General features: G+C 34.9%; 1 protein-coding gene across 1 annotated transcript in view; it reads left to right on the top strand.

The window, feature by feature from the left end:
- The window catches only part of LOC117342015 (cAMP-dependent protein kinase catalytic subunit 3-like), a 75748-nt gene extending 63729 nt beyond the window's left edge, over nucleotides 1–12019 (top strand). The window contains exons 4-8 of the mRNA XM_033903956.1: nucleotides 1555–1674; nucleotides 2479–2574; nucleotides 4071–4128; nucleotides 4492–4569; nucleotides 5040–12019. Coding sequence (XP_033759847.1) covers nucleotides 1555–1674; nucleotides 2479–2574; nucleotides 4071–4128; nucleotides 4492–4569; nucleotides 5040–5165 — 478 coding nt within the window. The 3' untranslated portion in view covers nucleotides 5166–12019. The remainder of the gene's footprint in view (nucleotides 1–1554; nucleotides 1675–2478; nucleotides 2575–4070; nucleotides 4129–4491; nucleotides 4570–5039) is intronic.
- Nucleotides 12020–12482: the final 463 nt, after the last annotated feature.

The raw sequence follows: 12482 nt of genomic DNA on the forward strand, positions 1-12482 counted from the left end.
AAAACACGGAATGCAAATTCCTTTTGATATTTTATTTTGAATTCCTTCGAGGATATTCTTCATACTTCCTGTCACTATCAGACTGAAAATGTAACCTTGAACTTAAATATAGCTTCTCTAGCAGAGCAGGTTTGTTCATTTTAGATACAACATTTTGAAAACAATTTGGTTTGGCAAGCCGTTAGTACCTAACATATCAAATACCTTCACATTTTAACAATAATAAGGTACCTTATATACATATACCTGCTGCCTCCAATATAGTTTATATGTATAGGTACATTCCGATTGATTTTTAGTGAGAGTTTTAATGTCATGTAAATATATGTGTGTTTTTAGTAAACATCTGTAATCTGAATAAAAGTGTATGTAAATACGGTAGTCGTTTGATGGTTCTGTTCACAGTTATGTGTGTGAAAAGTTTGTTTACAAAAAAAATGTACATCAAGTAATGGATGTTAGTTACATAAAAGGCTGGTACCGCATTAATACGTCATAATTTTTACTCCGATTTGGTGATTAAAATCGTTATCTTTTTTACCTGTAAAGGGTTTTTTTTAAAGTATTTCTTTTTCTATGACTTAATGTGTTGTTTACATCACTTTTTGTGAATTTTGTTTTTAAATGTATAAACAGCACAGACGTGTTGTCATAATTCATATAAACAAACTCTATATCAAGTATCATGCAGATGGTGTTTTTGTTTTATCAAACTAGTTTTAAAACAAATGCAAGAAAATCCATCCAAAATAAAATGTATTCCAATGAGTTAACTTATATATATACTCCGTACATATAGGGAATAAACATATTTATCCTGGAATAAGCCCAGGGGGGCAAGCACAGAAATTTGGATGAAAAGTAGTGGCTGGGATTATATTTCAGGACAATGAAATACATATACAGGAGTAATTGGCAGATGAATATTTACGTGGTTAACTGATGTTCTGTAGAGATATATAGAGGTTACACAATGAGTGGTTGTTGGATATGGAATTTATTTCACACTCGTAAGTTATTTTTTTAAAGCTACAAAAGACACGAGCTTTAGCGAGTGTTTTTTGCAACTTTTAAAAAATAACTTACGAGTGTGAAATAAATTCCATATCCAACAATTTCGAGTCGTGTGACCTGTTTCTACCACAATAATATCGGCTTGAATCAAAGGGAAACATGGCCAAGTATAATTTCGCGTATGCAAATAAAGTGTACCGGTGACGTCCGGGACCCGGTGATGTGACGTCATTAGATTATTGATGACGTCAATAACAATTGCAGCTTGGGTCAAAGTTCACCGTGTTAGCCAATCAAAATGCGTACAGAGTTTATACCACGTGTGGTATAAACAGATTGTTAATCAACAGCTGTAATGATTAACTGATGGTCTAAGAGTTGATTAACACGGCATATTGTGGTAGAAAGCATTTTAAACAACTGTTGTGTCAGATTCTACATTACACAGTGTTTTATATCGGGTGACTGGTCATTAAGATGAATCGTACATAAAGAACTATAAGACATACCTATAACCTTACAAACCTGTTGTATTTTCAGGACGTGGACACTCTGTGGGACCCCGGAGTACCTCGCCCCGGAAATCATCCAGAGTAAAGGTCACAACAAGGCAGTAGACTGGTGGTCACTAGGCATCCTAATATACGAAATGCTCGTCGGGTATGTACCATCGCTTTTATATTATCATGGGGATTTAGATTTGGACAATTTCCATCTACGTTTTGGTGACGCCATCATGACATATAGTGTTGCTTGCAAAGCTTCCCTAATTGCATAGGAGGATGACTCCGGATTTTAGACCCTAAATACAGATTATCAGTTAAACTTTCTATGTGTTCATTAATAAAATTAGTCAGAAGGAAGAGTAGCTTGAGATATGTTGATTAAAGGTATTTAGAGTTAATTGAGTTGATCTATTAGAGGTCTACCAGGTATATGTCAACATATGGACACTTTAGAAAGTTGACAAGCATGCTGACATAAATATAGTGGTTTTGTCAATATTACAGAAGTAGATAATTTCTTCTGCATCTTGTTTGCTCTCTAATCTGTAGCTACAACATTTTAAGTACAGTGATGTCTGACACTGACATTGAGTCAATTAAGTCTTCCACTTTAATGTACCAATTATATCCTTTAGTCCTATTTACCTTATACCAGTAGCCAGCTGTTCAGAGTGACTTCAATGTTTTGTTAATGATTTGAAAAAAAAAAAAAAAATCTAGATATGATTATCATATGAATTGTATTAATCTTATTCTGTTATTCTCTATAACCTGTCTCAAAGTCACACCAAAATGAAATTGTCTGATAGACTGAATATATACATTTGTAATTGCTATTTTGAGAAGATTTTTCTGCTCATTGGACTTTAAAAGTTTGAACCTAGGTGCATTAAGTTCTGTGTAAGAATACATTAGATGATATACATGTATATTGTATTAATTGTATTGTTATTTTCAGATTCCCACCATTTTTTGATGACAACCCTTTTTCAATTTATGAGAAGATTCTAGAGGGCAAGATAGAATGGCCACGGCACCTGGATCCCGTGGCCAAGTAAGACCTCAATCTATAACAGTTTTATAAATCACACACTGGTTATTAGCCAAGTAAGACCTCAATCTATAACAGTTTTATAAATCACACACTGGTTATTAGCCAAGTAAGACCTCAATCTATAACAGTTTTATAAATCACACACTGGTTATTAGCCAAGTAAGACCTCAATCTATAACAGTTTTATAAATCACACACTGGTTATTAGCCAAGTAAGACCTCAATCTATAACAGTTTTATAAATCACACACTGGTTATTAGCCAAGTAAGACCTCAATCTATAACAGTTCTATAAATCACACACTGGTTATTAGCCAAGTAAGACCTAAATCTATAACAGTTTTATAAATCACACACTGGTTATTAGCCAAGTAAGACCTCAATCTATAACAGTTTTATAAATCACACACTGGTTATTAGCCAAGTAAGACCTCAATCTATAACAGTTCTATAAATCACACACTGGTTATTAGCCAAGTAAGACCTAAATCTATAACAGTTTTATAAATCACACACTGGTTATTAGCCAAGTAAGACCTCAATCTATAACAGTTTTATAAATCACACACTTGTTATTAGCCAAGTAAGACCTCAATCTATAACAGTTTTATAAATCACACACTGGTTATTAGCCAAGTAAGACCTCAATCTATAACAGTTTTATAAATCACACACTGGTTATTAGCCAAGTAAGACCTCAATCTATAACAGTTTAATAAATCACACACTGGCTATTAGCCAAGTAAGACCTCAATCTATAACAGTTTTATAAATCACACACTGGTTATTAGCCAAGTAAGACCTCAATCTATAACAGTTTAATAAATCACACACTGGCTATTAGCCTAGTAAGACCTAAATCTATAACAGTTTTATAAATCACACACTGGTTATTAGCCAAGTAAGACCTCAATCTATAACAGTTTTATAAATCACACACTGGTTATTAGCCAAGTAAGACCTCAATCTATAACAGTTTTATAAATCACACACTGGTTATTAGCCAAGTAAGACCTCAATCTATAACAGTTTTAATAGATCACACACTGGCTATTAGCCTAGTAAGACCTAAATCTATAACAGTTTTATAAATCGTACACTTGTTATTAGCTGAGACAGAGATATGTTGATATAATACATGTATCATGGAACAACAAAATTTGGATATTTACGAGGTTTTTACAGCACATTATACCAATGGTGATGGATCTAGAACTGACTGTAAACAAACAATACATATGAAGTGTTTTAGATCATAAAACCCCTATCTGAAGAGAATATAATATCAGTTATGATGAAAATAGAAGTTTGTATGTTTGTCTCGTGGAAAAAAGTCATTTATGTTACATAATTATAAATTCTCTCTCCCATTGTCAGTGTGAAAACATTTACTAAATGTATTTTTTTTAATTAGTTGTTAGAGCAATTAACACATGCAGTTATCTATTTGGGATGATAAAAGTCTCATTTCAATTTCTATATTTGTGTCCACACAGAGACCTGGTAAAGAAACTTCTTGTCCAGGACAGGACAAAACGGCTGGGAAATATGAAGGTATATAAAACTGTTCCGACAGATTTTTTAGGGTAAAATAAAGACCTCACTCACTGCTCATGGTATCGGGTATACATGTAGATCCTGTTTGAAATCACTACCAGATATCTTTGCTGTAGTCTCCCTTATATATTTCTACATGTAATAAATTTGATCAAGCATAAAAAACAATTTGATCTCAAAGTTAATTTTCCAAATTCAAAGAACATTTCTGAATTTAAAGAAGGTGTATAAAACAGGTTTTGTAATCACCTCTTCCAATTATAGTCTGTTTCGAAAAAGTATGTTCATTGTGGTGATTATTTAAGGTGTAAGGGAGGTAACTCCTACTCTGTCTTACTGATTATGTGTTACTGATTACAGAATGGTGCAGATGATGTGAAGAGACACAAGTGGTTCAAAGGAATCACGTGGGAGGATGTAGTAGCCAGAAAGTTAACGGTAAGTTTGGGAAATTTACAAGATATACACCAAAATTAAAATTAGTTTTGGGAAAATAATGAGATATTCACCAAAATTAATTGTCGGTTGGGGAAAATGACCAGATATTTACCAAAATTAACTGTTGTTTTGGAAAAATAACAAGATATTCACAAAAATTAATGGTGTGTTTGGGAAAATGACCATGCAGATATTCACCAAAATTAAAAGTGCATTGGTTTGGGAAATACTTGATATCTTTATAGGCTTAAGAAACATTATAAAAAATCTTCCTTTTTGAATTGGTATTATCCCCTATACATGTTCTACCAAAATCTAACTTCTTTTTCCTCTTTCACTTTTATGTCTGCAATTCATCAATCAAGATATGTTTAGACATTTTTACAGTGACCAAATAAGTGATTGATATTGATAATCAAGTTTTCAATGATAAAATTTAACTTTTCCATTTCTGTTGAATGTCTTTGTAGCCTCCTATTGTACCCAAACTGTCACATGCAGGGGACACAAAAAACTTTGATGAATACTCAGAAGATGATTGGAGGAAGGCTGCTGTTGTCAGTGACCGAGAACTCAAATATTTCCAAGACTTCTGATCACCAGGGCAACCAAAGCAATTTGAAAATCATCCATTTTTATTCAAAGGATCAATTAACATTGCCTGGAATGTGATATTTGTGCCTGATGACCAAGAACACTTTTCCATGGTCTGGAAATTCTGTGCTTCATGTGATACTACACTTTTAGATACTCCATATTCACCATCTGCTGAGAGAATGGCTTTCGTTAGACATCAAAGATTAGCAGTTAAAAACTGATGTTGTGGTCACTGGTCGTACGGGTCTCAATACAGTATTGAGACGTATGCCACTAGTGTATACACATCGTCATGTTGTGGTCACTGGTCGTACGGGGTCTCAATACATTGTTGAGACGTATATCACTAGTGTATACACATTGTCATGTTGTGGTCACTGGTCGTACGAGGTCTCAATACATTGTTGAGACGTATATCACTAGTGTATACACATTGTCATGTTGTGGTCACTGGTCGTACGGGGTCTCAATACATTATTGAGACGTATAGGGGTCTCAATACATTATTGAGACGTATACCACTAGTATATACACATTGTCATGTTGTTGAGATCTTTTTTGTTGATAACTTTGCATTAAAGTTATTGTCTTTATTTCATTAACAAATTAGATTTTTTTCTGAGTTTAAAATAGTGACATAAATATATTGTGTAAAGGACAGTGCTAATTTTAGTCCTTTACTCTCTAGTGTGAAAAACTAAGCATTTGTCAGCAGTCTTTGTGAATTAACACAATTAACATTTTCCCATTGTGAATCAAAGTTAGCAAAAATATCATTGTGAGAAATACTATAGGTATTCAGTAAGAAGGTTTTAGATATCAGACCATTTAAGACTAGACTCAGTTTGACTAGAATTTATCAATGTATCCAAATTGATATAGATGAGTACTAACTAGAAGACTATTTTATATCCAAATTACTATTAAATAAAAGTTTGCTGCAAGGCATCATTGTTTCCTGAAAAAAATTAAAATTTTATCACATTTAAGTTTAGCAATATCAGTGACAAAAAAACTGACGAAATATCTGTAGTCATTTGTTGAAAAACTGTCACAGTTGTAAAAATTTCACTGATAAATGTTATAAAAGAAAGCTAGCTTAGATAATCAATCTGATTAAAATCAGCTGTTACATGCCTACTTCGTTAACTACGTACCATGTCACGTGTAGTACGCACTACTAGTAAAATGGGGCCGCGATGGCCGAGTGGTTAAGGTGTCCCGACACTTCAACACTAGCCCTCCACCTCTGGGTTGCGAGTTCGAAACCTATGTGGGGCAGTTGCCAGGTACTGACCGTAGACCGGTGGTTTTTCTCCGGGTACTCCGGCTTTCCTCCACCTCCAAAACTTGGCACGTCCTTAAATGACCCTGGCTGTTAATAGGACGTTAAACAAAAACAAACAAACCAAATACTAGTAAACATAGTCACGTAACAGCTGATTTTATTCAGGTTGCTTAGATAATTTAGTGTCGGCAACAATGAAAGCAGAAATAACTAGTTTGATTATCTCATAGAAACTCAAAGTGATGTAAGGAAGCGTACTTTGCATGGAGAAGTTAGACATAAAAGCAAGCAAAATTATTTGAATAATTCAAAAATGATGTGACAAGAAATATTTTCTTGTGTCTAATCAGGAGATGGGAGCTAACTCTGACAACCTTGGATTTATTACTAACAGTTTTAAAAGTTATATCATTTGTTCATTACAAAACAAATTGAGGGCATGTTCCAGATAATTGACTCCTTTAAAAAGGGATGTTTTTCTATGAGTTGATTCCTCTAACCATGGAGCTTTCAAATCTACAGGTATTAATGCTGTTTCAGATCATAACACATGCACTTTTCTTTAACATTTGGTGCAGCCATTGTTTATAAAAACCACATTCTTGTAAATAGAAGCCTTTATCATCAATGTAAATAAAGATATTTCAAAGAATATTTTTTATGAATGAAGATTTAATTTATTTAATTGAAGTGTATAGATGTTTATTTAAGCCTCTTCAGCTCTATCATAGCAATCATCAATTCATTAAGTCCATTAAATGTGTTTATAATTGATATATGTCGTTACATTTTATACACTTTTACATCTAACTTTAAAGCATGTATAAAACAGTTCCAGGGGTTTTTACAGACTTTTTATTTGTGTCATTAAAAGAGGTTCAGAAATCGGTCTTTAGTTACCATTGGTTTTATTGCTCGTTAAGGACCGACTAGTTTATATGACAATCACAGGTAACCAGAAGCACTCCTCTGATATCTACAGTTACCATTGGTACATGTACCAGTACATTTATATTTTTAACCATGTGATCAGGACACTTTCATTTCATTTTAATCCATAGGTACATTTTTGGGTCCTTAGTAACCACCAACACACTTTGGTTTCCTTGTTTACCACAGGTACATTTTTGGGTTCTCATAGTAACCACATACACATTCTGGTTTCCTCACTTACTATATGTACACTTTAGTCTCCTTGGTAACCCCAGATACACTTAAGTTTCCTTGGTAACCACAGATACACTTTAGTTTCCTTGATAACCACAGATATTCTTTAGTTTCCTTGGTAACCACAGATACACTTTAGTTTCCTTGGTAACCACAGATATACTTTAGTTTCCTTTGTAACCACAGATACACTTTAGTTTCCTTGGTAACCATAGATACACAGTGGTTTCCTTAGTAACCACAGATACACTTTAGTTTCCTTGGTAACCATAGATACACATTGGTTTCCTTGGTAACCACAGATACACTTTAGTTTCCTTGGTAACCATAGATACACATTGGTTTCCGTGGTAGTCAGTATAAAATGTGTGTGTATTTTTGTCTGCTCCAGTAATGTTTTAGTGACTCCATTAAGTTTACATGGAAGAATTAAATGATTTTAATGTCTGATGGATCTACATGCCAAAATGTATCATGGTAGAATTCATTCGTTTTTATTTTCACTGCTATTCTTGCAATTATCAATTAATTTATATTTTGTATGCTTTTTAATCAAGGTACTCTTCTGAAAATGATGATAGTGTTATTGGAACGATATATAATATACTGTCGTAAAACATTTGCAAAGTCACTCAGAAGATTTTTTTTCTTGGATTGTGTGGGACATCATTTTATAATTAGATGTTATAAATGATAGACAGAAAAAATTATGTTTTGACTCCCCCAGTTTTATCTGTCACCATTTAAAAAGTCATCTGACTTGTTTTCACTGTATAGCTAAAACCTCATGACATGACCTATATTAGGAGGGCTGTGACTTGTTTTCACTGTATAGCTAAAACCTCATGACATGACCTATATTAGGAGGGCTGTGTCTTTGTTTTCACTGTATAGCTAAAACCTCATGACATGACCTATATTAGGAAGGCTGTGACTTGTTTTCACTGTATAGCTAAAACCTCATGACATGACCTATATTAGGAAGGCTGGGGACTCCCTTTGCCATCACTTGTTGCAAATTATAATGATTTATTTATGTATTTTACTAATTGCCGAAACCATGGTCATTCCCTTTTTGAGCAGCTTTCATTATCGTAGTTTACGCCTCTTCTCTTAAAGCAGGAAGGTAAATATACTGTGACAATGTTGATAACATTATAGGATGATAATCACTTACAGATCCACTAATTTCATTCAATGCATTTAATTAATCTTTTTGAGGGAAACAATAGGGGTTATCAGTTATGAGTAAATGAGTAGGGAGCTCTAGGCAGTTCTTACAGTAATAGGGGTTATCAGTTATGAGTAAATGAGTAGGGAGCTCTAGGCAGTTCTTACAGTAATAGGGGTTATCAGTTATGAGTAAATGAGTAGGGAGCTCTAGGCAGTTCTTACAGTAATAGGGGTTATCAGTTATGAGTAAATGAGTAGGGAGCTCTAGGCAGTTCTTACAGTAATACTTTACCCTTTGTAAACTTTATTTATTTTACAATAATTTGTGAAACAAGTTCTAGCAACTTGTATTAATCTCTCTTGTTGGCCGGGGTTGAAGTGTATGAGGGGTCTTACAGTGGGAGGAAACCAGCTCTGAGGAAACTCATGGTTGAGCAGGTGCCAATCTATACCTTTTGGCATCCGATGCGGAATCAAATCCCGGCAGCCTAGGTAAAAGGCAACTGTGTTACCACTGTGCCACCTGACCACCCGTGTCCACACTCTGTCACCTGACCACCCGTGTCCACACTCTGTCACCTGACCACCTGTGCCCACACTCTGTCACCTGACCACCCATGCCCACACTCTGTCACCTGACCACCCGTGCCCACACTCTGCCACCTGACCACCCGTGTCCACACTCTACCACCTGACCACCCGTGTCCACACTCTGTCACCTGACCACCCGTGTCCACACTCTCCCACCTGACCACCCGTGTCCACACTCTGCCACCTGACCACCCGTGTCCACACTCTGTCACCTGACCACCCGTGCCCACACTCTCCCACCTGACCACCGGTGCCCACACTCTCCCACCTGTGCCCACACTCTGTCACCTGACCACCCGTGTCCACACTCTGCCACCTGACCACCCGTGTCCACACTCTGCCACCTGACCACCCGTGCCCACACTCTGCCACCTGACCACCCGTGTCCACACTCTCCCACCTGACCACCCGTGCCCACACTCTGCCACCTGACCACCCGTGCCCACACTCTGCCACCTGACCACCCGTGCCCACACTCTGCCACCTGACCACCCGTGTCCACACTCTGCCACCTGACCACCCGTGCCCACACTCTGCCACCTAACACCGTGCCCACACTTCCAAACTTTTATTCTGAATACAGGAATATAGAATCTTAAATCTGTACTGTAGTACCTTACATCTAAATTTTGATATTAAAAAATTACGGACCAATATTTTACTTGTTTTCTGTAAAGATTGAATCCTTACTGGAATGCAATGTTTTTTACTTTGTTTTTATTCTCTTTATTTCATTGTCTTTACATTTCAGTAGCTATAGGACTTTGGTATTCTTTTATACAAGTTATAACTTTGTTACTGACCCTCCAGTTTTGTACCATCTTTAGTGTTATTCTTCGTTTATTATGAAGATTTTCATTCATAAACAGTGGATACTGTATCAGCAATTGGTCTCATGCAAACTCTAAATTAAAAATAGATTTGATTCCAATACAGTTCCTTCTCCAGAGAAGCTGTAATAATGTAACAATTAATTGATTAAATAGAAATTCTACATGCGTTTTTTTCTTAAGTGGTTCTCATCAAATTTTTTAAGAAAATATTTGCATTAAATGTCTTTTTGTAATATTTCCCGTAATGCTTGACCACCGTTTACCATAATTTGTCAAAAAGAATAAACTTTTTGACTTCTAATCTGTGAACACAGTATTTACTGCCAACATTTTTGTGGAATATTTTTCTATAAATATATGAGTTGTGTATTAATTTTACTCAGTATTTTTGTGTATTTGATAATTTCCACCTATTTGTATCAATTTTGTATACTGTTTTTAACTGAGTGTGTGTTTATCTTATTTTACAGTGTAAATACATATTTGTGAACTTTGCATAATTATTAAATGTCAGTTCCAAAATGAAAACATATTTTATTACGTTGACGTATTGATAATGACGAGAAAACCTATATATGCTTTGAACTGTCTGAAAGAATGAATTGCAAAAGTATGATTTGGATTGCTTGTAAACAAGAATGTTTCAGAAGACGGATTGATTGGATTCTATTTGAAGTAATTTCATTTTTTAATTTTTTAAATTCTAAAATATTCGTTACATGATCTCACTATCATTGTTGTCACTCATTCATGGTTTGTATGCAATTTTATTTTCTGTATGTTAATGTCGTAGAAGGAAAACAGTAATCCTAGGGAATGCCCCAGTGAAATGTGTAGATTAAACTTTACTCTCTAGGAAATGCCCCAGTGAAATGTGAAGATTGAACTTTACTCTCTAGGGAATGCCCCAGTGAAATGTGTAGATTGAACTTTACTCTCTAGGGAATGCCCCAGTGAAATGTGTATATTGAACCTCTCATTGTTCGGAAAATCAGTGTCTGTCAAGGGAGAGAATGACAAGAAGTTGTCTCCCTTTGTGATTATCAATATGTTAATCTACATGTAGTAGTTGTACGTGAAACCATTTTTCGTCATTCGTGTGCTGGAAAAATTATAAGCAAACAATGTATTCTATTTTTCAAGAAAGAAGTCCCAATGTTACGTTTATTGTCACAATTTTATATCTAGCGTTACAAAGATAGTCCCTAAAATTTCTCATGTTGGCAGAATTGGAATGTTATATATTTTAAGCTTATTATAGTTCCAAATAACTTTTATTTAAATGTTAATTCTGATCTACAGATTGAATTAGCATCATCATCAGGACAATATCTCTGAAGATTTGTATACTATATTATAAAGGTCTTTACACAGAATACAATCTAAATATCACAGACCTCAAAATATAGCCTTTTATTGAGGTCTATGTAATCATAGTACTTTGGTGTGGAAATGTATTATATTGATGGAAAATGTGTTAATTTGAATGAGAAACCATACATGTCATAGAATCATTGTTTTATCATTGTACCTTGTATTCTAAATGTGTCTACACAAATTATTTCCTTTATAGCTGTGTGAAGCTATCAAGCTATATTCACAGATTTTTATCTATTATTCTGGGGTTGTAGAGATTAAGAATGTGATATAAGCTTCTGCTTGTTTGGTTCATCAACCTTTTACTGAAGCAATGACAATAGTGTGATATTTCCTGGGAAAGAATTAAAAAAAATTGTCCTTTTTTGAAAATTGTAGTCGTTGTTGATTTATTGTTGTTTGCAATAAATTCACCTGGATTTTCTGTGTTTGTTTGTTATTGGTGTTGATTGCTTGTAGGTCATTACTCTCTGTAAGTTTTAACCCCCTAACTCCTTGTAGGTCATAACTCTCTGTAAGTTTTAACCCCCTAACTCCTTGTAGGTCATTACTCTCTAAGTTTTAACCCCCTAACTCCTTGTATGTCATTACTCTCTAAGTTTAACCCCCTAACTCCTTGTAGGTCATTACTCTCTGTAAGTTTAAACCCCCTAACTCCTTGTATGTCATTACTCTCCAAGTTTTAACCCCCTAACTCCTTGTAGGTCATTACTCTCTGTAAGTTTTAACCCCCTAACTCCTTGTAGGTCATTACCTCTGTAAGTTTTAACCCCCTAACTCCTTGTAGGTCATTACCTCTGTAAGTTTTAACCCCCTAACTCCTTGTAGGTCATTACCTCCGTAAGTTTTAACCCCCTAACTCCTTGTAGGTCATAACCTCTGTAAGT

The sequence above is a fragment of the Pecten maximus genome, chromosome 14 (assembly GCF_902652985.1).
Source record: "Pecten maximus chromosome 14, xPecMax1.1, whole genome shotgun sequence".
In the NCBI taxonomy this organism is placed as follows: domain Eukaryota; kingdom Metazoa; phylum Mollusca; class Bivalvia; order Pectinida; family Pectinidae; genus Pecten; species Pecten maximus.